General features: G+C 43.3%; 1 protein-coding gene and 1 long non-coding RNA gene across 2 annotated transcripts in view; one reads left to right on the top strand and one right to left on the bottom strand.

Moving 5' to 3' along the window:
• LOC143103954 (A disintegrin and metalloproteinase with thrombospondin motifs 20) overlaps nucleotides 1–26098 on the top strand; it is an 88139-nt gene extending 62041 nt beyond the window's left edge. The window contains exons 29-38 of the mRNA XM_076267844.1: nucleotides 15716–15883; nucleotides 18767–18940; nucleotides 20589–20759; nucleotides 21495–21624; nucleotides 23275–23369; nucleotides 23487–23581; nucleotides 23773–23906; nucleotides 25000–25091; nucleotides 25619–25723; nucleotides 26009–26098. Coding sequence (XP_076123959.1) covers nucleotides 15716–15883; nucleotides 18767–18940; nucleotides 20589–20759; nucleotides 21495–21624; nucleotides 23275–23369; nucleotides 23487–23581; nucleotides 23773–23906; nucleotides 25000–25091; nucleotides 25619–25723; nucleotides 26009–26098 — 1254 coding nt within the window. The remainder of the gene's footprint in view (nucleotides 1–15715; nucleotides 15884–18766; nucleotides 18941–20588; nucleotides 20760–21494; nucleotides 21625–23274; nucleotides 23370–23486; nucleotides 23582–23772; nucleotides 23907–24999; nucleotides 25092–25618; nucleotides 25724–26008) is intronic.
• Nucleotides 10461–14018, bottom strand: LOC143103962 (uncharacterized). The gene is made up of 3 exons (XR_012982967.1): nucleotides 13745–14018; nucleotides 12622–12743; nucleotides 10461–12480 (listed from the first exon to the last, which is right to left on the bottom strand). It is a non-coding gene; the product is annotated as an uncharacterized LOC143103962 (long non-coding RNA).
• Nucleotides 26099–26883: the final 785 nt, after the last annotated feature.

Raw genomic sequence — 26883 nt, 5'->3', positions numbered from 1 at the left:
ATAGGAAATAAATAGCCTTGGCCTCTGCCACTGTCAAACTGGAGATAATTAATAGTTTGTACAGCATGCAGTACATGTAGACACACAGAGACTAACTAATGTTACCAGTGTGAGAACATGCGTTCCCAGAGGCTCTGGGGCCTTTGTTGCTATTATTTAATCATTTCATTGTGGAAAATGTCCCTCAGTAGGATGACTGCTGTAGTCAGGGGGGTTGTGTAGACTGTTTTCAGCATGACACCATGACAACACTGTACTCCATTCCCTAGCGCCATGTTGTACAGCACAGATTGATTTCAGCTGCTTGATTCTGCTATTAGATGCATCACATGTAACAAATTCCGCCAATCAATCCACTGTGAGGTTTTTTTTGTTTTTCGTGCATATATTTATAACTCGTCAAAGTTTGAAGTGAGATTCAGTGTTTTAACATGGTTGAGTTTTTGCAGCGTTCTCTTTTTGAAGGGTGTGTGTTTCAATCCTTAACAGTCATAGACAGTTATTGCTGGCTTGGGAAACCATAAGTCAATAGATTGAATTTTGTAAAGAAAATTCTCTCAGGAAGGAGTCAGACCTACCTGATCTGAAATTCCGTTCACTCTAAATCCTGCCGTGATGTAGCTCTGGTGTGATGGCTCAGATTATGAATGAAATCAGTTGGTGCTCAATCATACACACTCATACCATACACACAGTACACACACACTGCTCACACACACTCACACACCTCATGCACAATCACATACACACACACACACACACACACACACAGAATTGTTGAAACACAGAATACCTCTTTTTTCAATGTGGTCATTTGTTGCTGTTTCGTATTATATAAATATATTGTGTTGTTTTTTTTTTTTTTTTTTTTTTTTCTTGGGCCAGTTTTTTTTAACGTTTCTGAAGGATTTATTTCAAAATGAGACTTATTTATTTGTTTACATTAGGTGATTCACAGCTTCAATATGTTCTGTTGTTCTCATATGAGTGGGAGTTTAAGGCAACTCTCTCTCTAGGGCCTTCAAACCCTGTCAAGCAGCAAACTATCACCATCCTCTCCTCCAAATGTCTCCTTTCAATTCCTTTCTTTTCCTCCCTCTTCTGTCTTCAATCATCATGAGTCCTTTTGATTCCCAACACATACTGTCTCCATCTCTGCATTGGTATCTTACTCATTATGGCACTTCTCTGTTTTGCGTGGCATGGCCTTTCTCTTCCTCAGCCATGTCTCTGGCTGATAGCTGTCTGCACCTAAAGGACTTTTATATTGTCAATTGTTGTGTCTGTATTACATCGGTCCTCGATGGTTTTCTGTGCTTATGGTGCTGATGGTTTTCTTATGCACATGCGAAAGAAAAGCATACACATGTTGAATAGCCATTTTTTCACTGTAAATTTATTAAAGATACATAAAGGTTGTGTAATTTCTGTGTTGTCCTTATGCATGGTTATCATCCTATGGTTCTAGGCAGTTGTTTATAATATAAATAGATCAGATATGGACTATAAAGCAACAAAGGTGGGGTTTTTAACGTTCCATGCTTTAAAATATAGCCGGGCCCATATTAAAAGCATTTAAAGGCAGTGCACATCGGCATAATAACAGCATATTTCATCCATGTCATCAGACCTATTAAATGCACTATAATAATTGCCAGAAGGGTCTAGAGAAAGTCATAAAGTGTGCAAAACTGGGAGGCAATATAACGCTAAAACATATAACACTTTGTAACAGCACTCAACTCCTCAATATCTTAAATCTGAAAAAGGTAGAGGCTGCACTTTCTTGTATCAGATAAACAATCTAAATTAAAACCATACTAAACATCACACAGTTCCATTGGTGGCATATGTGCTGATCCATACCTGTCAATCAAGCAGAGTAATTACTAGACCTCCAGAGTAATTGGAACCAAGCATGTTCTATTTACCCAATTTAGACAGGTCAGTAGATTTTTCAAGGAGGGGAGAGAGCTTTACTAAGGAATGAATACCATATTTGCCAATGCAGTCTACAAAACTGATAAGCCTTTCAACTAATATGATGAACTTGCTCAACAGACTTACTGTACCTCTATTACAATATCAAAGTGACCGCTGAACCACTAGAACATAGTTACAGCTGAATTAAACGCTTAGACTTCCAAAGTGTGTTCATGCATGATTGCTTATTGTAGCCATTGGTGTTAAGTCCATATTAGACCCAGACTTAGTTTTATTATGTTATTATTCTCTTCATTATTGTATTTCATGAACTCCCCCAAGAGAAAACAAACCTTCTCCAAATCAAACACTGGCTAGAGCATCTGTTTACAATTTCAGGAATATGGTTCTCTGTAATGCATTTGGCAGGAAACGTAAAAAGTATTGCTTTTACAACAGTAATTGGCATTAATCAGTGCTGGCAGGGCTGTTACACTTGAGAAAGGCTACAATGGAAAGCTTTCATAAAATGTTGTTTATTGAGATTAACTTTATATGAGTTAGTTATTATAGAACAGTGCATTAGAACAGTGGTTCTCAACCTTTTTTCAGTGATGTACCCCCTATGAAATATTTTTTCAGCCAAGTACCCCCTAACCAGCGCAAAGCATTTTTAGTTGAGAAAAAAAGCCACTTGTCCCTCCGTGTTTTCACAAGAATTACACAATTCCATCGTTTGAGTTTTGACAGTGATTGACAGGTGATAGCGGGTGGCATGTGACAGGTTGGGTTGAACCATCCTGGTATGGGGGGGACTCTGGGTTTTTAGGATAATGAAATTGAATAGCCTACTGAATTATAAAATTCATTTTATGAACTTATATTTTCTTTATAATTGTTTTTAAAGTATTTTTGCATGCATCCTACTTTTTAAATATATGTATAGTTTAAAATCTCACGTAACCCCTGGAGTGCCTTCACGTACCCCCAGTGGTACGCATACCTGTACCTCCATTTGAGAACCACTGCATAAGAAGACCAAATGGCCATTGCTTTGGGAAAAAAAATGAGAATAATCACATTCATAATGACATTTTAATAAAAAAATATGTTATCCCTATATAAATATATTAAGCATGTCTGCTAAATGGTTCATAGTGGGTTAAACATGTATGTGGACCAAGAGAATTGCATTTTAGCAGCTGAAATATTACGTACAATATTAACTGTGGCGTTTTGTTGTTATATTACACCATACATTTATACAAACACGGTTTCATTATAAGTGATTGGAAGTTACCAAATGTAGCCATTTAGGAATTTACTCAATAAAATGATTTATCTGAAAATTATTATATGACTCTGAGGCTGATATATAAAACAAAGAGACATAAGTTTGCCCTGCATTTCTATTCCTCTGAAAAAAATAGCAGATAAACACTGCATACCATTCTGTGAAGCCTTGTGTAGCAATATGCTCTATCCAGTCCTCTAGTTTATTAGAGGCTTAGGATATGTCTGGAAAGGAAGGAAATGGCCTGGTTTTTGTAGTTTTTTTTTATTTGCGTAACATTACTGGGATGTTTCTCATAGCTACAAAAGTAAATTGACCTTTCAACCCAGTAAATGAGTGGGTACAGTTATGCAAGACCTGTTTTCTCACACTGTGGGGCCCCCTGAAACATCTATTGACCCAGCCTCCTCCAATGCAAATTTTAGGTCATTTGTCATTTTTATGTGAGCACAGAGCTAGATAGCACACTAACAAAACAATTTTCCACTGTAAGTAATCATTAGGGAAGTCTGTTGCAGGGTCTGCATGGGGTTCATGTTTGGAACCAAACAGATTACTCAGCAATAACTTTTTTATACATTATTATCCGCCTTTAAAAAAACTTACCTTGGCCATCAGATAGATCGGCGTTGATCATTGCAGACTTATTTCTAATTGAATACAAACGGGGTAACCATTAAAAAGACCAAAGGCTATCAATTTGTACTTACTTCAGCTAAACATTTCCCTATTCTTTGAATCAGTTGTATGACTCATTCGACTGACTCCAAAACCTGATTTGCTATTAAAATCCAGATTTCATCTACCAAAACTGAGCAGTGGTTGCTTTCTGACTAGGAGTAGAGGGGGTGCGCCTGAATTGGCCTCAAACCTGATGTCTGTGTTTAAATGAAACCCACATGTCCTATGCATAGTCTCAAGGGTCCCAGGGAACCCTTAGGGCACACGTGAGCCCTGTCACTGCTGGGTCAGACACCCCCTGACTTCTCCGTGCTAGTGTTTTCTGATCACGGTCATGTGCCATGCGCGCAGGGAGGTATAGGCAAGGCCAGCAGTGAGTTCGATCTTAAAGGAGAATTCTGGTGATTTTTCACCGAGATTTCTTGAGGTCACTGAGTACTGTCTGTATGAAGAGAAACAAAAAAACGGTTCTACCTAGCTCGAGTTGCTGCAGCCAACAGCTAGAGCAACCAAGCAATGTTTATGTTCAGTGTAGTTAACTCTCCATTCAGCCAGGGTTCTTCTCAGAGTAAAGTGCTGGCGGTAGAGCTGGATGTTAATGCTGTTAATGCTATATAAAATCATACCAAACGCAGGTCAGAAGTAAATTGTTAGCCTTGACAGAGACCCATTCCCTACATGTTGCAGATGTTAAGCAATACATGCACATTCAACAAAAGCAGAACTTTGACAAAGGCAATGAAGGCTTTATTAAAAAGGCCAAACAGTTGGAGAAGATGGAGAAAAGCCATTTTTTAAACAGAAGAGTGACCTTGTTTTCATCCCCCCCATTATTTAATTTCCTGTCTGTTTTGAATCAAAGAAATGTGTTTGTGACCACAACATTTATTCCCTAGCACTGTGATATTTGTATCCAACTCTCTGCCAACTTTGATGCATTGTGGCCTGTTTTTAAACAGCAATTAAATGTCTGATTAAAACATCCTATGCTTCATTTAAAAGAATAATGAAGTAACAACAATCATGTTATGTTTGTACAATTTGGACCTACCCCAGATATGGTAGATCCTGAGGCCAAGATGCTCATATTTTAGAAATGGCATGTTAGAAATTGTGTGTTAACCTCAGTGATTAGAGTCTTTTCTGTGATACAAATCGCTCCCTTTATAGCCATTAATTTAGCCTGAGGTTAAAACATAGTTGTTTAAATAGTTTGCCAAAGACTGACCAGCTGTGAACAAAAACTAATATAATTATGCCAACGCCAATAAAAAATATGTGTATTTCCAATTCAAAAAGCTTGTGGAGCCATAGGGGTTTCTAAAGCCGGCGCTCCATCGGGTTAGGGATACAACAGGATCAAATGAGAGATGTCGCAGGCAATCTGGAAGTGTTTAAGCTGGGCTTTCCCTAGTTTGTTGCGTGATCAGGAACAGGGCCAATAGCAGACAACCAGACAGAGCAGCTGCTTTGCCTCAAGCTTACATCACCAAACTCCAAGCGATCTTTTAAGCTTAGAAGTGACAGCTCTCTTTGAGGTGATTTTAACTTCTTGGAAGGGCGTATCTCTTTATGTAATTATTGATTAGATTGTATCCCCTCCGTATACCCACAGATTGAGAATGATACAGGGCACATGGTTCATATTGCTGAGTGAGCCAGTGCTTTGGAGTAGAGTTATGCGATGGATAGGGTATCTTAGAGAAACTCAGTTTCCTGCTCACCAGGCAACTCAAGATTATCACTATCACTTCCTTTCTATTGAACCTTCAAACTTAAACTGCTACTCCATATGACAATATGACATTTCGCTCGGTAGTATCCAACAGATGCACCTACCACACTGAGGTTCTTGACTTTGACTCGGCTCTGCTCATTTTAAAGGCCCCTTCTCTTCCTATGTGCATTCTTCATTACCTGTCTGGTCTGTTTCTCGTTGAGCGCCGCTCTGAGCTAAAGGGCCACTGGTGCACAGATGGGAAGGAAATACCAGCATGTCTGCCTGAGACTGCTCATCGATGTTACATACTTAATCCAGTCTCTGGCCATGATTAAAGACACCGCTGTCTAAATCACAATATGTCTCCCCAGCCTAAAACCATCAAGTACTAGTGTAGTATTCATCAGAATAATGAATGGCGCTACTCCAAAGCTTGGTGTTTGACCCTTGACTACAAATATGTACTCTAGAATTGCAGGCACTGGTGGCTGACAGGATTTTCCCCTTGGATATCTTATGCAAACTTAATCACATGGCGAACTCAATCACATACTGTACGCTTTGCTTGTAGAAGTGTGATGGTTCTGATTGCAATGTGTGTACAGGCTAGTCACAAATCATTGTGAAGCCAAATTTAGGATGAAAACCTTATGCTACGCCAAACCTCACTGACTTTCCTGGTCAGACGCAGCTGCAACTTTATCAAACAGATGCTATTAAGCGTGAAAATCTTTTTCCACAGTGTTGAAAGTATGTTTGTGTAGATAGCTATTTTTTCATAACTTCATCAAGCATGTTTTGATGGTATACACCAATCAGCAACATTAAAACCACTGACAGATGAAGTGAATAGGCTACCATTGATTATCTTGATACAGTGGCATCGTTGTAAGAATGAGATAAATTAGGCAGCCAGCAAACAGTCAGATTTTTTTGATCCATGCAATTTTGTTCCAGGCCAAATTGTGATGGTTAGAGAACTGGGTCAAAGCATCTCCAAAATGGCAGGCCTTTTGGGGTGGTCCCGGAATGCAGTGGTCAACTATCTACCAAAAGTGGTCCAAGGTAGAACAACCTTTAAACCAGCAACAGGGTCATGGATGCCTAAGGCTCATTGAATGTGGGGAGCGCATCCCACTGAAGAACTGTTGTAGCACAAAAAGTTTAGAACCTTTATGCTGCTCTATGATAGAAAGATGTCAGAGCACACAGTGCATCACAGCTTGCTGTGTATGGGACTGCATAGCCACAGACTGGTCAGACTACACATGCTGAACCTTATCCAGAGAAGCACCTATAATAGCATGATGTTTTGTGAGCGACATATCTGGACTATGGAGCAACAGGAGAAAGTCTAGTCTGATGGATGCACATTTTCTTTTCATTTTTCATCATGGCCAGTTGTTCGTGTGTTGTTTACCCACGAATGAGATGGCAGCTGGAGGCACTATGATAACAAGGCAAAATGCTGGAGGCAGTGTGATGCTCTGGGCCTTGGCACTCAATGTGGATGTTACTTTGACCCAATCCACAAACATAAAAACTGTTGCAGACCACTTACATTTCTTCATGACCATGGAATTCCCTGATTGTATTGGCCTTTTCCAGCAATATGATGATGTGCCACACTGCAAAAATTGTTCTGTAAATGTTAGAGGAACATGACAAAAGTGTTCAAGGTGTTGACTTTGCTTCCAAATTCACCTGATCTCCACTTACAGGACTTAAAACTTGCAATTTACAGGACTTAAAAGAGTCTGCTGCTAATGTTGTGATACAAGATACCACAGAACCCCTTTGGAGATCTTGTGGAGTCCATGCTTTGAAGATTCAAAGCTGTTTTGTCGGCAAGAGGGAGACCTAAGCAATATTACGCAGATGATTTAATGTTGTGGATGATTGGTAGTCATGTGAAAGACAGGTTATACCCTTACAGGTAAATTTTAAAATTGCTATTACAGCATGTCACCAAAACGCTGAAAAAACATTTGTTAGCAAACTAGCTAGTTTTAATCAGGGCCTGCAGCATAGTTTGTAACTGCGTAATTGTTCCTGTTGACTAGTGAGTTATAGTTGGCTAGCTACTTGGAGAGTGAACCTGAAGAAGCTACACGTTGTTCGCTCCTTAAAAACAATTCCTAATATTAGACTAGTGTGTGGTGATGATCTTTATATTTTAACGTCTGACATTCCTGCACACCACCAGCACCTGGGATCCAAAAACAGCCAGTGCACAGGGATTTTATCTTTTTAGCAAATTGAAGCACATTTGACTTGCGTGTAAATTGTCTTGCCCTTTGCAAGACTCTGTTGCCTGCACTGGCGCCTTAATGCAGGGGCTTATCTGGGCTTCAGCCCAGGGGCCTCGACCAATGAGGGGCCTCCTAATAATAATAATGATAATCAATAATAAACGGCGTGTCCGTATTCGCGGCGTCATTAGCCTACTCTGGAGCTAGCCTAAATAATTGAGCACATCTTACTGCATCCATGCAGAGGCCCCCTTTGTCTTCTCCAATTCTAGAGTGTAACAAAATGTAACAAAACGTAATAAATCCTAACGGGTGTAGAGGAGCTAGAGGAGAGGCTGAAACTGACTGACAAACTTATCATACAAACTCTGGAGATAACGTGGGTAGGATTGAAGCGATAAACGATAAAAAGAATGACGTGGATTCCTGCATAGCAGGTAAATATCGTAGCAAATAGCCTGGAAATAAAACGGCTTTAAAAACATGTATTTCACTTGTCTCAGTGAACGCAGAACATAGGCTGTGGCGCAAATAAATGAATTAGTGATCTGCATCTCCGTTCACCAACATCTAAGTTTGTGCTAACCCATTCGCACATATAATAGGCTAGTCTATGTTATGTTTTCTCCATTGTTAACGTGAGATATGTCTCCATGTAGTGTAGTGATAATGCATAAGGTAGCCATGTTCACGTCACATGAGCCAGCTTGTTCTGTAGGCTAAAAGTATTTCTGTCCCTCCCAAACTGCGTTAAACTGGTGTGTTAAGTAGACAGAATTTCAAAAAAACTCCTGGGGAACCCCCCGACACGACAAACACATGCACCTTTGAAAAGCTTTTAAACGTCCACATGTGTACCCATCTTTTAACTTAGCCTACCAGTGTTGTAAAAGTTCAACGCTTGTTTTCGTGCAGTAGGCTAGCCTTTTTGATAAGCGAGGTCATGGGTAGGCGGACGTGATTAGAGGGCTTTCTGTTCCTTAGGTAAAGGTTTTACATAGGCTGAATAATGATAGGATAGGCTACACTGCATGTTATTAACCAAAAGCGCACGCTATGTGTCGGGTCAGATCGCGGGCCGGGTATAATTTAATCATAATTAATATTTGCGGTGGGGGAGGGGAGGGGGGGCCTTAAAAAACATAGCCCAGGGGCTTCGGGTGGTATTAAGGCGCCCCTGGTTGCCTGCACCTGTGCTCACTAAAGAGCGAGCTTATTGCCCCTGGGCCTGCCTCAGTAAATGCAGCATCTAACACTGCAACGTAGAACAACATCACCTTCTAATGTCTCCATTAAACGGAGTAATGCAAACACAGGACACTCAGCTAGCAGGAATGCGTTAATGAGAGACATGCAGAGCAGGTGTTGAAAGTCAGCAAACCCTTGAATGAGAATTTGGGGCCCTCTCACACAACCTTGTCTTTGATACCAATGTCCCTGGATGTTAACCAGGTACTCTTAAGTGGAGGCTGAGACTCCGTTTACACGTACATGGTTATTTTGGATAATTTGCCTCTGAAAATGATTCTAATAACTCCAGCCAGAGTGGAGATTTTGGAAAACTTTGGTTGCACGTTTGCATGTAAACTGACAAAAATGGAGGTTTAGGCAACCAACATCTCAGTATGCACCAGAACTTGCACCTGAGCCAAAAGTGCAATCTATGTTTACATTTTCATTTAGCTATGGTGATCGTGGATGCATTCAGAGTAGCAGTCGCATTTATGTTGGTGCAAACTCTTTTTGTCTGTTTGCATTTGCTATTTTCGGGATTCTGATTGACTAATGTGGGCTTGAGCTTCTCGTTACACTGCCACCTACAGGTTTGGCATGCTCTTGACGACATATACACAGGTTAGTGTAAACGAAAAGTTTTCTGAAAACTATGGAAGCCCGTTTGCGCCACATAAAAAAAAATTCTGATCTATTATATCTCATTATTGTGAGATACTATGTCATTATTGTGAGATAGTATCTCGTTATTGTGAGATACTATCTCACAATAACGAGATAGTATCTCACAATAATGAGATACTATCTCACAATAACGAGATACTATCTCAGAATAATGAGATACTATCTCACAATAATGAGATACTATCTCACAATAACGAGATACTATGTCAGAATAATGAGATACTATCTCACAATAACGAGATACTATCTCACAATAATGAGATACTATGTCAGAATAATGAGATAGTATCTCACAATAATGAGATATCATAGATCAGATTTTTTTTTTTTTTTTTTTTTTTTTTTTAAATCTGATCTATGATATCTCATTATTCTGAAAGAGTATCTCGTTATTGTGAGATACTATCTCGTTATTCTGACATAGTATCTCATTATTGTGAGATAGTATCTCGTTATTGTGAGATAGTTTCTCATTATTGTGAGATAGGTATCTCATTATTGTGAGATAGTATCTCATTATTCTGAGATAGTATCTCGTTATTGTGAGATAGTATGAGATACTATCTCGTTATTGTGAGATAGTATCTCACAATAACGAGATACTATCTCACAATAATGACATAGTATCTCACAATAATGGGATATAATAGATCCGAATTTTTTTTTTATGTGGCGCAAACGGGCTTCCATAGAAAACAGACAGGTGTGCACAATGTTATTTTTGAAACAGAGAGGGTGAAAGGTCCGTTTATAAAAACGTAGCCTAAAGCTTGAAAGTATTGAACAAATCTGAAGAAATCTGATCACCGTAAGTATGGTGAGATTGATTATGATATACTAGGGGAAATTTATGTTATTATTATTAGAATGTAACCAAGCTATGCTGTCTAGCCAGTGCCCAAGCTGTCTCATTCTTTCTATAGCCAACTAAGGTGTGCTTATTGTATACCTAAGAGAATTTTGTAATGCATAGGGCGGAAAAGTTAAAAATAAGTTCCAGATGAGCTTTTGAGGTGAGTAGGTCCAAGTTGTGTTGTTTGGTGTTGACTTATGGCTGCACAGTTTATCTTTTGCTGAGTGGTGTTAGCATACAGAGAAAACTCTGCACAGGAAACTATAGGCTGTCTTAGCAGTGTTTATTTGGCTGCCATACTTTCTCAGAGAGCAGCAATAGCAAAATTATGGCCTTACTTCCTCAGCTGCCTGGACACTGATTTTTGAGAACCACAGCCTGCGTCTATATAATCTATGTAACACCAGTGACCACATACCCTGTTCTCTTTAGAATATGTATATGTAAAGTATGTAAAAGGTGTCCTTGATATAATTCCATTGACAATGAACATCTAGATGTCTTCATAACTGTATGTGGTTACGAGTTTACCATACATTTTGCGTGAAAGGTGTCTTAGTGTAAGATGGGTTGAGGAGGTCGCTCTCTTTTGCGTGGTGATCAGGTCAGGGTGGTTATTTTCACCCTGGCAGATGATTGATCTGCAGCCCGGCCTCCGGCATTCCACTGCTCACTCTTACCAGCTGTTCCCACGTCGACAGCATGTGTTGTTTTGACTTCTCTCCCCTGCGAAAAAAGGACCTTGACACAGAGAGAGAGAGAGAGAGGAAAAACAGACACATGCATATCTTCCCATCCTCTTCTGTAATCCCCCTTTTTTGTGACACTCTATTGTGTCAGTTAGCAAGGAGCATGTTTCAACTAGACTCATAGCTCATTTTCAAACAGCCTACGGCAAAATGATGCCGACTCTCCCTGGAAAATGTCACCCCTTATCAGTTTGTCTTACAAATATGAACAAAATATGAAGATTACCCCCTTCTGAGCTCAGATAGTTGCCATGTGATAAGCACATGTATAGCGTGTGTTTGGTAGTGAGAGGTGTAATATTCTGGACTGTCTTCATACAACTCTTGAGTTTGGATTGGCCGCAGGTCAGTGCTGGGCTTTTTTGAAAAGGCTATGCAGCATGGGAACACATATGCTCGGTATTATAAGACCCTTTGCTCTGTCTGCCCTGCGTGGTGTGGTCTGAATTCAAGCTTGGCATTCACATATTCATATGGAAATGGTGTTTATTTGGACATGTGAAGTAGTTTAGGCAGTATTTCTTTGTCAGGATAAAACGGTTTCACATTTATATACTGTAAGTTTACTATTTTACTCTTTGCACATTTTTTTCCTATTCTAAATAACATTTATATGCATTAGAATGATCAGTTGCATCTACCATCCTTAAGGGCCGTTCACACCAGAAATGATAACTAAAACGATAACTATATCCATTACAATAAAAGCGTCCACACTGACCAACGATAAGCAAAGTATCTCCTTGTGTTAGTGATGGCTAAAATGTGATGGGTTCTGATTGGCTGTTAGCTTTTTATCATTCTCAAAATGGCTCTGAAAGTGATCCCCAATGATATTGTTCTTCATGTCGTCATCGTTATAGTTTATGTGTGAACGTCGTCATTCATATTAACGAGAGCGATATTTTTTATAGTTATCGTTCCTGGTGTGAACGGCCCTTTACTCTGAATCAAACCTCAAAGAGTTTGAACTTGCACCAAAGCAATGGAACGACACAAAATGGTGAATGTATAGCATATTTACCATGTAAACGACTTGGCGGAAACAGGTCATGTCCAAACATTTAGAGGATGTGTTTCGGCATTTCGGTCTTTGAAATGTGTAAAAATTGGTTTAACTTCCATGTAATTAAGATTCTTAACAAATTCCAATATTCAAAAACAACAGCATAGTTATGTGCTGTGTCTTATAATTAGTTACTGTGGACTGATCACTGTGCAGAGCAAGTTACCTTTGCTGGTTGGTTATTGACAAGTCTGGTCTCATCATGCTTTGGCCCTCTGGCTTACCGCTTGGATAGTCAAAGACATAGTGCAGGGAACTGGATCCTCTTTAGCCTGCAGTCAGGATTCCCTGCACAAAGGAAAACCTCTATGAAGCAGTTGATGAAAAACAAGCCTCCACAGTTTAAGACATACATTCATACCACCCTTGGTAGAGCCCTTGTAAACTTAACGTTTCTCTTATGTTCGACTGTAAGTACCACATATATTCAAAAGCAAATCATGTATTTACAAATAACTCTGACTCTCCTATATACACAATCAGAAATGATGGCGTTCTTTTTGGCATTCACTGTAAGGCATAATTTTGAATCACTGAAAAGCTGCATACTGATATTCCTCGGAATAACTGTTAACTGTTAATTCATCATGTACAAACAAAACCACAAGCATTCTTTGTATACAGATTGCCATTTTGGCATGTACGAACAAAAACACTTTGTTTCATCAAGAATTCCTTATCCAGTAATATACATTATTTCCAGATGACTATCTTTGGCTTATACCAGACTTAACCCACCTAGTCATGTGGAATACATTCTTGCTACAACTTGGGAGGGCGACACCATCTCCAAAGAAAGGCTTTTCCCTTGGGACAGTGTATTAGAATTACATGACTGCTCAGTTTTTTTTTGTACAACTTGGCATGTCTTTCATGTTCCCAAATGGTGCCTCTTTACCCTCAGAGAGCCCTACTGAGTCTGGTGTAGTACATAGCAACAAATACACAGACATGCAAAACTACAGCATTACCTTCCAAGCACTCACAAACATTTCAACACATGTAATCAGACATGAAACATCGTTTGAATTCTAATGGAAATTACCATCATTGCATTTTACATTACTTTCATTCTCAGTTGACCGACATTAAGTCATGTCTATTTGTGGTTTGAGGCACAGACATCAACAGCTGCAACATATCACTAAGAATGTAACAATATAACTTCCCATACCAAATCTAAATGTATTATTTAAATTGCAAACACAAGCGAGCACACCTAGATAACTTTGATATCCAGTATAGTACAGTGCTGGTTTTATATTTTAGTGAAAGTGCACTTCACCTACCTTCCAGAGTTGTGAGCATGGCTCCATGCGTGCCATGTGTGTGAGTGGAGCGGAGGTGGCTGCCCTTGCCCTCATCCTCTGTGCCTTGCACCTGGAGGTGAAGCTGTCCCCTGGTCCCACACGCTCTGCCAGCTTCTCCACTAGCAGCCCCTGGTGCACTAATGGCTGACAGATGGGACCCTTTCGAGAGAGGGAGGAGCAGACAGGCATATAACGTCCTCTCCCACCGCTGAGCTGCAGATAGGGCTTGGTCGAGGAGCACTGCCTGTATGGCTGTGATTTCCTTTTTTCCCTCTCTTTTTTCCTCTTCTCTCTCTCCCCCCTCTCTTTCTCTCTCTCTTTCTCTTTCTTGCTCTTTCTCTCTTCCTTCCCCCTTCTCTCTTTTACGGTATTGAGGAGGAGCTTACCTCTACCAAACCCCTATCAACATGTTTGCTTGTCTCAGCTGTATCTGTGGTGAAGGGGAGCAGAGAGTGTGCAATCAGAAGAGCTTTCTTGCTGTGTGCCTGGCGTGTTGGGGATCACTCACTTATCACAGTGTCCCTTTGAAGTGTAGTATCAGCTGACACAGCCCCTATGTTTAAAATGCCTCTGTAATTACTGCTTGTATGATACCGCAACTCTGCTGCTCTGTAAGGAAATGAAAGCATGTTGTCTGTTTGAGAAGGCTGAAATAGCTGCTTCGAACACGGCATAGTGTTGAGTGGGAGTCTCGCACAAACTTGCCTTTTATTGCATTTAGCATCCAATCTACTTAGGGGTAAATAGATAATCCAGTCCTGTATTTTAAATGGTGCAATTTTGTTTATTGGAATACTGACCGCCAATTGGAGGGAGGAGAATGAATCAGGGAAGACCGTGAACTGTAATTATAGAAAATGTAGTGATGGTTTCAAATAATCATTAGGATTGGCTAAGACCACCAAGATCTCACAATGAGGCCAGAGGGAAAATGCATCTGTTTAGTCTTATGTAATGTTCTGATGTCATAATTGATTAACAAAGATATATTATGCTTATTATCTGGACTGGAAAATATGCCAGCCATACACATCCTCCATATTCCATGTAGACTGTTTTGGTGTGGCTTTGTCAGGGCCGCCATGGTTGAGCAGGAATAGCTGGGCCCTAATTGCTGTCTGGGATCAAAAAGATGGAAAAGTCTAGAATATTTTCATTTACTATGTCTCCCATTGGGGTCTCTGCTCTTTTTATCTATCTCTCCCTCTTTTTCTCTCTTAGCCTTTTTCTCTCTATCTCTACCTCCGCTCCTACCTTCTCTGTAGCTTTTCCTTGAAAGTATTATTGGCCCTTATTGAAACCAGATGATGGCTGAGGGTTATCTATGCTTCAAGGTTTTAGTCTCGGAATCCACCTTCCCTCTGATTTAGATCTTTACTGTACCTTAAGCATTTCAACTCTGGAGACAACTACTGGGGCATCAGTTCATTTTTGGTTGTCATAATTAGGCCAACTGAAAGTGTTTGGTTGATGTATGTTGCTGCTGGCAAAGTAAAAGGTGATCATTTCAGAGGTCACAGGTAACTCTTTGATGTGGATGGCTGCAAGATGTACAAGCGCTTGTGCTTCATGTGCAGTTTTGAATGACTGGCTAACATCATGAGTTTCAAGTAGCTTCTTGGTGTTTTAAGCCCCCAACATTGTCTTCAAGGCAGCGCTGCCTGGAAGGCGCCAGGGTTAGGCATGTTTTAAGGTTAGGGTTAGGTTTAGGATTAGGTGCCTTTAAGTCAACGGTGGCAGCGCTGCCTGGAAGACGACGTTGGGGGCTTAAAACACCATTGGGCGTTGAAGTATTCTCAATGGACAAGCAGTTGATTTACTTTTTATTAATGTGTGTTTGAGTAACATGAAGCTCTACTGTAGTCCATTTTAAAACCCCATCTATGTGGATTGTCACTGTGATTGATGTTAGAGATTTAACTGAAGTTGATATTTTGGCTTCCCCTCTAGTGCTCTGTGACCTGCGGCAGAGGGACCAAGCAGCGAGACATCGTCTGTGTACAGCAGAACCTCACCCAGATAGAGGACGAGCACTGCAGTCACCTGTCACAACCCAGGTCTGAGAAGGCTTGCAGGGCTGGGGCATGTCCCAGCTGGAAAGCCAACAGGTGGAGGGAGGTATGCATTCCCCGCAGCTTCGCTCCAAAATACCAGCTAGCTCTGCGGCTATCGCTAGCAGCTGGAGCTTTGCCTGTCCAAGTGGGTCATCACGCCCCAGATGTCCGACAGATATGTTTGGGTCATTGTGCACATAGCTATTCCTCCGCAAACTTGAATTAAACATTACAGACAAGGTTTACATTGCCTTTTACACAGTGCACTTGATTTGTGTATCTTAGTGTCCAAATATTTTGGGAGTGCGCACATGTAAGTCTCTAAGGAGGGTTCCTCTAATAACCTGCCAAGTTTGTTTCTCTAGTGTTATCTGGGCCAGGAGAGGGCGAGCGTTGTTTTGCATTACATTTTTTATACAATTCTTATAACAAAATGAGTTCACAGAAATAATTCCACATTCCCTGAAGCAATCCATTCAGAATGTGGAAAATGTAATGTCTAATTCATTCTTAGAATTCAGAATGTGAAAGAGCAGTTAACCATAATGCTCCATAAATTGGGCCCACTTTGGAACTAATTTATTTAAAGGAACCGTATGTAAGATTGTGGCCAAAACTGGTACTGCAATCACTTTCAAATTACTGTAGAGCGGTGTATCCCCTCCCCCTCCCCCTCCCCCCTGACTGGCAGAGCTGGCAACCCGGATGCCGAAATACTACTGACTTCGTGATTAGTAGATAGGTGGAGGGTGGCGCATCAGGCCAAAACACAACATGACAACATCAACATCAGTTAAGGGCTGCAACTTCACTTTTTAAATGACAATATCCTGGCCAGACTACTGTTGTCAGTGATATAAGTATTTGAAATGAACATGATTTCTTAATGTCTAGTGACATATCAGGGCCATTTTATGATTAATTGAAATACATTTCTTACATACGGTTCCTTTAAGGTTTAAAGATAGGTTTTTGCATGACACAAAACCAACAATAGATTTTCTTACAAGGGTGTTTCAAACTCAAATGTTGAAATTCACCACTGACTGTCAACAGCCAAGAAATTCTCAGAATGCTGAGATCTCAGATAGATGTGTTTATCCCCACTGGCAAGAAATCCTGAATGAGTGCAAGAAGTGCTGCCCTTGGAGATCACAGCAGGCTAGCTCTTCACGCTGTAGTCAGACCCGTTAGGGGCCAGTAGGCCACGTTGAGGGGAAAGGTCAGAGTCAGGACAGAGCCGACCACACACTTAAGACATCCGCCATCGAGAGGCAATTCGCCTCAGGGACCCAAAATCTATCAGGATCTCTGGATTAGGCATCCGTGTGCACACTGCTGTTTGCAACCTCAGGCCAATTAAGAGAAGGCAACGTGTGGGTGGTTTGAGCCTAGGTTGAAGTAAGGTGTAGTTCAGTGGGACCATACCTGTTCCTGAAGCATGTCTGTGAAATCCTTTTTGGGTGTGCGAGTGTACCTTTCATTACCTTCCTGAGGTCACAATCTCTCTCACTCTCATTTTCTCTCTCTCTCTCTCTCTCTCTCTCTCTCTCTGTCTCACACTCTCACTCAGTCTCTCTGTCTTTCTCTCTTTCTTGGTCTATATCACCAGCGGGGGCCTCTCACTCACCACTCTGCCCGTCTGGAAGCAATCACCTCCCTCCACATACCAACGTAAACCATGAAATCCACAAGTAGAGCATAAAGACATGTTTTATATCTTAACATCCATGCCTGTGACAACTTTAGAAAACCTCAGAGCCCACTGTAAGGCCCTTGCAGCAGCCACTCAGACAAGAGGTGTCTTCTCGACCCCTTTTCTCTCCTGAGACCCAGTGAGGCTGAGGAGTCTATCTAGTAATGTCTCAGGCAACACAATCTTCCCCCTGCTACCCCCACCAATCTCGTCATCTCAGAGGAGCCAAACACAGCCTAGCCCTCCCCTAGTACCATGTAGCCCAAACACATGCAGCAGGCTTCAGACTCCCCAGCAGAAAATAAAACTGTCAAATAATGTGTACCGCCACTTTCCAATGGCATGACCCTGAAACATGTTATCAGTGTGTTTGTTCAAAAAGGAGGGGCTTCATGAGAGTCTAAAACAACAGTCAGTGTCATAAATCATGGTTTATGCATTCAATATAGCATTCTCTACTTCATACAGTATTTAACCCCACGTCATTACTACATGTTATTTGATGTCATGTTAAAACCCTTTGATTTGATGCTGAGCCAAGGTCAGATTTCCCCCTTGATATTCTTTGTGTTTGGTCCAAACTAAATACCAGATCAACCGCAACTTGAAGCAAGTTGAAGTGCATAAGATGTAAAATCATGTGAAAAACATCTGCATGCAATTACCTCACTTTTTGCCAAGCATATTTCTACAGTCTTGCCTGAGGATGTGCCATATGTTGTGGGGAGTGTTCCACTGTTCCTAAAGCCAGCGAGGGTTTAATCAGGTAGACACTGATGGGAGCAGTGCAAGCATAATTATAAAAAACAACTTCAAAGAGATTGAAGATATGATATACCTGTGTTTGAACTGACGGTTAGACTTCACCAGACAATACATGCCAGCCATGTTTGAGAAGATATAGAGATCATAGCTTAGGTTGTTTACCAACATTGCTTTTTTGTGTTAGTTGAGTCCCTTTTAGAAGACTAAATAAGGGGATTGTTTTTTGTATGTATGTAGGGATTGTTTTTTGTATTGTAAGTATGTAGTTCAAAGTGAATAAGAAAATACTACTAGAAATTGCATCCCAAATAGTGCTACAACTATTCACACTGTAGTCTTACATAAAAGCTTGCCATATATTTCATCACCAGTTCATTGACAGGTCAGTTGTTTCTCTTCATGAAAAATGTCTCACAACCTCCCTCTGTGTCTGTGTGTGTGTGTGTGTGTGTGTGTGTGTGTGTGTGTGTATGTGTATCCTCCCAGTGTTCTGTCACTTGTGGAATCGGAGTCCAGAGCAGAGAGGTGTACTGCCGACTAAAGGCCTCCGGAAGAGTCTCTGAGGAGCTGTGTGACGTCCGCCTGCGGCCTGCCACTACCCAGCCCTGCCTCTCCCCAGACTGCCACCACTACATGTGGGCCGCCGAGGAGTGGCACGATGTGAGTATTCCGAGAACGCCACTTCAGTCCTCGACTCAGCTTTGAGGATTTCCTCCCCGTCGGGCATCAGACAGCCCTTGTGCACTCACCCCGCTCTGTTGGCTGGCTCTTGTTTTGTCTGGCCTGCCCTGAGGTTTGAATAGCAGCCAGTGGGAAACGTGCGCCGTGCTCTCTCGCTATCCTCTCCAGCCTGGCGTGCCGGTGGATCTGTATCCTGTCTTTCATGCAGATGCGTTAGCTTGAAAGCGATGTCAGCGCAGCTTTAACCCATGCGGCCACATGTGGTAACGAGACGACTATCTGGAACATTTTTGTGAAGCCACAGCATTCCTGCCCGCTCATCCTGAAGCGCCGTTTAGTTTTATCGCTCGGATCGTAATTTTGTTCATTCATTAATTGCCAGACCACAGGGCCTACTGTGCACACTTAACTGATATCAGTCATTAGCTGTGTTTGGGGCTGAGAACTTTTAATTGTGCCATTAAGTATAGTTATTGCCAGTGTTCCCAGAGACCCCCACTGGGTAGAAGAAGAGAATAGAAGAGGAGAGAGAAACAGAGAGAGAGAGAGAGAGAGAGAGACGGCTGAACTATTAGATGCAAGGAAGAGGGTTAGTTCTCCCTGGATCAGAGCTGTGGGCTTAAACGATAACATCATTATGTGCTACATCACAGAAGAGGAGCTCAAAGCACTGATAAGTATCTGTCCTAGATTGTGAATGGGGTGATGTCAGCGAGCCCCGGGAGTCTTTTCTTTCCCTCCCTCTTCATCTTGTGTGTTTGTCTCAGCTGTGTCTTCGGGACAGAGGACACACAAGAGGAGCTCCATTTAGGGACTTCTAATGAGTTGTGTCTGTTTTGATGTGCAACTCTCCCCCAAGCGTCTGGCTCAGTATTCTACCAGAGCTGTTTGTGGGGTGAGATGCCAATAGACACACAATCGTGCATCAGGTGCTTTTATGCATCTTTTGAGGGGCAGCCGTGGCCTACTGGTTAGCGATTCGGACTTGTAACCGGAGGTTTGCCGGTTTGAACCCTGACCAGTAGGAACGGCTGAAGTGCCCTTGAGCAAGGCACCTAACCCCTCACTGCTCCCCGAGCGCCGCTGTTGTTGCAGGCAGCTCACTGCGCCGGGATTAGTGTGTGCTTCACCTCACTGTGTGTTCACTGTGTGCTGAGTGTGTTTCACTAATTCACGGATTGGGATAAATGCAGAGACCAAATTTCCCTCACGGGATCAAAAGAATATATATACTTATACTTATATATTAATAAGAAATCAGAAGAATCAGAGCTTTAAGAAAAGCATCAGGTGGAACATGCACTTAGGTGTGAATTTATAAGCAACAATACCAACAACAGTACTTCTGATAAATGTATATCGTCCTCATCCTATCGTTCTACTTCTCATTCTTTAAATGTCCTCACCTGACAGCTTAAGAAGCCATGGCTTACAAATAATGCTGCACTGCCCCCTGTGGTCATGTATTGCTACTGCAGATCATCCATACACATCCACATACTGTATATTGTTGATGTGCCTCATATGCTTCCTGGTGTTGTCATCTTTGCTCAGGGAAGCTTGTGATTCAGACCAGGTTGTACATAACTGTTGCTTAGTATGTTTTGTCTCTGTGTTTCCCATCCAGTGCAATACAACATGTGGCAAGGGGATGAGGAGCAGAAACATCTTGTGTGTGGACACAAGGATGAACCCTGGCCACAACAGCATGTGTGACCCCTCCACAAAGCCCCCATTGCACCAGCCCTGTCACCGGTCCCCCTGCCAGTACATGTGGATGACGGGAGCGTGGACACAGGTCAGCCAAACACTCCAGTCCAGCGTCACTGGACCTCTACAGAGCTCTCCCATATAAATATCGACCTGATCTAATACGTGTGTACTCTTGCACTTCTGGAGCTATGAATCCACAAGAAGAACCTATTTAAGACATTGAAATGTGGAGGTCATTTATGAGCTGCGTCTTGTATTCAGGCGGTCAGTTCAGTGTGTCCGTGTCTATTGCAGTGCTCAGCCAGCTGTGGCGTTGGGTACCAGCGGAGGATGGTGTCCTGTTCCGCAGTGTCCTCCTCTGCCGACCCACACCCCTACACTGCCCAGGCTCTCTCTGCCCACACCCAGTGCCCAGGGTCCAGGCCTCTGGACACCCAGCAGTGCCAGATCAGGGAGTGTCCGGCCACCCCTCACTGGAAAGTTGGCCCATGGAGCAAGGTACATTGGTATATGAGTGTCAGTCATGGGTTCAGGCGTTTAGTTTCAGTCACTGCAGTCTAATTTGTTTATTGAATTTTAATGCATGTTTTTAAACAGCAAATTGGTGTTGCCTGACCATGACACAGGGTTAGAAGTGTTTGGTTACGGTCTATTGCAGTGCAGGCATGTTTGGGATATTCTTGTTCAAAGTCAAATCTTCTATGCCAATCTACAATGAATGTAAGAATGATGTTTCTTTCTCTCTCTCTCTCTCTCTCTCTCTCTCTCTCTCTCTCTCTCTCTCTCTCTCTCTGTCTCTCTCTCTCTTGTTACCTTGCAGTGCTCTCAGACGTGCGGCGCTGGGGTGATGGAGCGGCGGGTGGAATGCCTGACCACCAAACACCTCCCCTCCAAAGCCTGCAGTCCCTCGGAGAGGCCCGAGTCCAGGGCCGCCTGCCGCCTGAAAGAATGTGAGCCCCACACGGAGAGCTCGTTGCACACCACACCACTTCCGCTCCACTCCAAGCCCCGCACGAGTGCGCCAGCGCTTTTTCTTTGGGGCAGCCGTCGCCTACTGGTTAACGCTTCGGACTTGTAACCGGAGGGTTGCCGGTTCGAACCCCGACCAGTAGGAACGGCTGAAGTGCCCTTGAGCAAGGCACCTAACCCCTCGCTGCTCCCCGAGCGCCGCTGTAGCAGGCAGCTCACTGCGTCGGGATTAGTGTGTGCCTCACCTCACTGTGTGTTCACTGTGTGCTGAGTGTGTTTCACTAATTCACGGATTGGGAATAAATGCAGAGACCAAATTTCCCTCACGGGATCAAAAGAGTATATATACTTATACTCTTTTCCTGGCTGCTCTCTGAAGTACACACACCGTAGCATAGATCGGCCTGTGTCAGCTGTTGCAAAGTTTTTTTTGTCTTTGTGCATTAAGGAATGTCCTTTTGTAATGGAACTAAATTGGCTGCGCAGGGACGCCAGCCCAGGAACGCATGTAGTTTGGAGGAAGTCAGCGTATTTTTGGATGTTAGCACGTTGAGTGTAATTTAAGCTTCGACTCCCCCCTCACCATCACCCCCCCCTCCCCGTCCAGGGCAAGTAAGCTTTGAAGCCATAAATACCACCCCCACCTCCCCTATCCTCCGGGTCAAAGGTCTGATAACAGTGAGAGGATCGCAGGGCCACTCTCGCAGAATCTGTTTGGGCGGCCTTCACTTTTGACCCCCGGCGAGGAGACGGCAGTGAGCCAAGGTTCGCGAGCTCGCTCCCCACGTTTTCGGGATGTTTAGACACAGCTCAGGGAATCCACTGGAGCATTGGGCCCTAATTTCTCCTGCCAAGTCAAGCGTGGGCAAAATTAAACTGATATGCTCAGGCTGTGGCAGCCTCGGCAAAACAAAGTATTATTGCCAATCAGAAAACGAAAGGGATCGATCTCTCCATGAACCACGCAGAAATAACAGTGCAGGAGGAGGGAGATAAATAAACTGATATTTCCTCTGTTAAGGGAACATGGGGGAGCACACACATAAAAACACTTAATCATCAGCATGTGCACGTGCATACAGACGACACGCTCACACACACACACACACACCACACACACATACACACACACACAGACACACACACACACACATACACACACCCACACACACACAGACACGCACACACACACACACACACACACACACACACACACACACACACACACACACACACACACACACACACACACCACACAGACACACACACAGACAAACAAACACACACACACACACACACACACACACAGAGACAGGAGAACCATGAGTCTGCACACTTCCCATACTGCAGATTATGTACCGTATTTTCCGACTATAAGTCGCACCAGTCAAAAAATGTGTCATGAAGAGGAAAAAACTATATAAATATATACATGTTGCACCTGAGTCGCAGGACCGGCCAAACTATGAAAAAAAGTGTGACTATAGTCCGGAAAATACGGGTATTTCTATCTCGTAGTTATCACTTTGTAAAATGTGAACCATATCATCTGTGAACAAAAGTTGGTGCTGAACTGGGATTGTTGCAGGCCAGAATGCCATTCTCATGCTGTGTCTCTGGACTCATCTTAGGTGAGGTGTTCTCCACATGTCGAGAGGTCCAGATGAGGGAAGGCTTGAGGAAGGATGGGGAACACTACCTGAAAGTCAAATCCAGGATACTGCAGGTTTGTGGATAATACATCTCAGTAACACTATACACAAAGATGCACATACACACGTACATTATACCTTGTTTGCTATACTATACATCATAGTCTTACTGAACACCATTCTTTTTTTAGATATATTGCGCTGAAATGCACACCAGTTTCCCCAAGGAGTATATCACACTTCGCAGTGGCCAGACAGATAATTTCTCTGAGGTCTATGCATACAGGTATGTTTACGTAATTGTTTCATTTCATCAATATATTGCATTGTTCTCATTTACCTTGCCTTGTCCATTGCTATGTAAGTTGAAGTACTGAGTGATATTGGTACTGATGATGGTGTCATATTGTTCAGACTGTTTAAAGTCCATATCATAGTCTGTGCTGTCGTCCCTGACATCTTAACGTGCCCCGGCAGACTCCAGAACCCCTTTGAATGTCCGTTCAACGGCAGCAGACGGCAGGACTGCCAGTGCAGGAACGACTACCCAGCCGCGGGCTACACGCTCTTCAGCAGGGTGCGACTGGACATCAGCTCCATGCGCGTCATAAGTGAGTCATTACTGCACCTTACTGGAACTGCCACCACACAATGAGTTTGCCCTGGCATCCGCTCCACCCCGCCCATGCCCACGGCTGGCTGCCCGTCCTCCTCGCCCCTGCTCCGTGTCCTTGCCCAGGCCCCCAGTGCTCAACTATGGGCATGACCAAACATGAACAGGTGCATTATGCACAATCTCTCCTGCCACTCTCTGCTTTCAGACCTGCGGCTTGGGCATGGAAGCCTGTTATGGTCGCAAACATGGACACACACACACACACACACACACAAAACACACACACACACACACACACACACACACACACACACACACACACACAATGACCATGAAATGTAACTCTTGGCAGCCATTATGGCTTATTAGCTGAGGCAGCCCCACTTTGGCCCTTGTGGCGCGGCGTGTCTTTCGTTAGCGTTAGCGTACATGTGACGCGTGGGGGGGATTAACAGTGATTAGCTGTGAGTGGGAAGGCCACTCTGCACGGAGAAGGGCAAGTGGAACCACTTTTAGAGAGAGAGCAGGAAATACTCAGTCACACACACACACACACACACACACACATCATACTCCTTATGGCATATGTACCCATTACAGCCTCCCAATTGAGCTGGGGCTGAAAGAGAGAGCATAGAGAGAGAGAGAGAGAGAGAGAGAGAGAGAGAGAGAGAGAGAGAAAGCGAAAGAAGGATGGAAAAAAGGAAAGATGAGTAATGAGTTCAAGGCACGGTTCAGACGAGCCGCCTGGAGCCTGTTTGGCAAAGACTTCTACAGTAAAGCAGTCCACTGTCTGGAGAGAGAGAGGGAGAGAGAGAGGGAGGGAGGAAGAGAGGGGTGCAGGGATGCTGCGGGTGCCCCAGGTGTTTGACACCCCCCCCCCCCCCCAATCTGCATCTCTGTCTGTACTTGCCACACTAGTTTCCAGTCCATATTTTTTCCCTTAACTGCCCTTTTACTTAGAGCTTCTCTTCCCTCTCTTCTGTCTCACTTTATTACTGTATATTCCTGAGCCATTGTTTCATTCTCAGTGTACAAAAAAAGAGAGTTGTTTCATGCTCTTACATGTGGCCGTATTTCTTTTGCAGCCACGGACCTGCAGTTCACCCAGACTGTGCTGGGTAGGCCTGTGCCCTTCGCCACAGCAGGAGACTGTTATAGCGCAGCCAAGTGCCCCCAGGTGAGACAGCCTCTCTTCCCCACTCAAACCATATGCGCAGGGGGGGGTTACCCAAGGGATAACTGTATCCTGTTTCCCCATGTGTCAAACATGGAGCAGCTCAGCCTAATGCGCAGGGGGGGTTGCTTGCTTTTGTCCTGACTGTGGAGCCTCCACAGCTCTCTCCGAGCCCCACTCTGGGTAGACACAACAGCTTTGAGAAGAGAAGTGCGATGAGACTCGTTGGGCACAGTTGTGAAAGCACTTCGGATCGGCTTCCCAGGGACTTGAGGAAGTGTTTGAAATGGAGCTGTAGCTGTCAGAGTTGAGTTTGCCCCTTCCCCACTCAACAACTTGACTATGAGGGGAACGTGAGAACAGATCTCAAGCATGTGTGGGCAGAGGCAGAGCCTTATTTACATAGAGCCATGTGTGTGCATGTTTTCTCTCTCTAATATACGGTATTTGATGCTTTGTTGACATCTGTGGCGTCCTCATTAGTAAGTTTGTCCCAGAGGTTTAAAACCTGTGTGTTCCTGATTCCACAGGGCCAGTTTAGTATAAACCTCACCGGAACTGGTCTGAAGGTCGCCGAAACAACCAAATGGGTCTCCCAGGGCAACTATGTCACAGTTAAGGTGCATAGGTCTGAGGTAAGACTGTGGTCTTTTCCCTCAACATCATGTTAGGCATTAATGAGTAAACTCCTTTGTAAGTGTTTCACTGTGTTCACATGAGCTGATTTGAAGTGCCAGAGATTGTGGAATGCCTTTCAGTAATGTTTGTGCTCTGGTTTAGTCTGGTCTGGTCTTACATTTCAGTCATCTTCAAGATTTTTTGCCACTGACTAAATATCAGCACCATGACAGGTTTTGTTTTTGTGCTTTCTCCTCAAACGTGGATTCTCACCCATGGTTTTTACCGTGTTTTTGGCACAGGACGGCACCAGAATCTATGGCCGCTGTGGCGGTTTTTGCGGCAAGTGCATCCCCCACCCGCACTCCGGCCTCCTCGTCCAGGTCCAGTGAGGACCGGTTTGCGGGCGCGCGACCTCTCACTCTAATTCCCACTGCAGTGCCGAGCACAAGATGCCACTCTTCAGGGGCTCCGTGAGCCCGTCAGTCTGACTTGAACTCCCCATCACCCTCCTTCATCCCCCTCCCCCCCGTCCTCCTCCATCTCTCCTTCCTCCCGGCAGCTACGGTACTGTGAAGTCTGAGGACCCGTGAGCCGCGATAGCCCGCCCGCCTCCCTTGACAGAGCCAGCTCACTCTGATGACGGGCCAACTTCCCCTTTTGCAACCCCTCTCTAATGCTTCTAATGGTTACCAAATGCGTCCGTGTGTCAGAATATAAAAAGCAGACGCAGTGCTGCTTTGTGACAGCAAATCTCTCCTGTCTGGCTCGCCCACCCGCTCTGGTTTCACCTGGTGGCTCATCTTAATGGGTCTGTATGTGGGGCGATGTCAAGACTCGGTGCAAATCTGAGGAGTGTCCTCTGTCACGTCATGAAGTCGGGTTTTCTTATCTTCTTCAGTTACTCTTGGTGATGCAATAGAAAATCCCTAAGAGAAACCTATTCTAACAGTTTTCTTGAAAAATAGAAACCAAACCAACTACAGAATGTCTCTAGAACTGCCATACATCATCCACAATGGGAATCCATATGTATGTATGTGGTTATCACAACTGTATCAATCAGTGTATGCAGTGTATCTGAAGCTGTACCAATGGAATAGTGTCTTTAGATAATAGTAGGGGAGTGGTCAAGACTCCATAAGGGATACTTATTTTTCTAGTATGGAAGAATGGA

Source organism: Alosa pseudoharengus, unplaced genomic scaffold (assembly GCF_046254945.1).
Source record: "Alosa pseudoharengus isolate Yale_2024_CS ecotype anadromous, Long Island Sound unplaced genomic scaffold, YU_APseudo_1.1 YU_APseudo_1.1_scf_10, whole genome shotgun sequence".
NCBI lineage: Eukaryota > Metazoa > Chordata > Actinopteri > Clupeiformes > Clupeidae > Alosa > Alosa pseudoharengus.
This window is presented reverse-complemented; position numbering and strand designations above follow the sequence as displayed.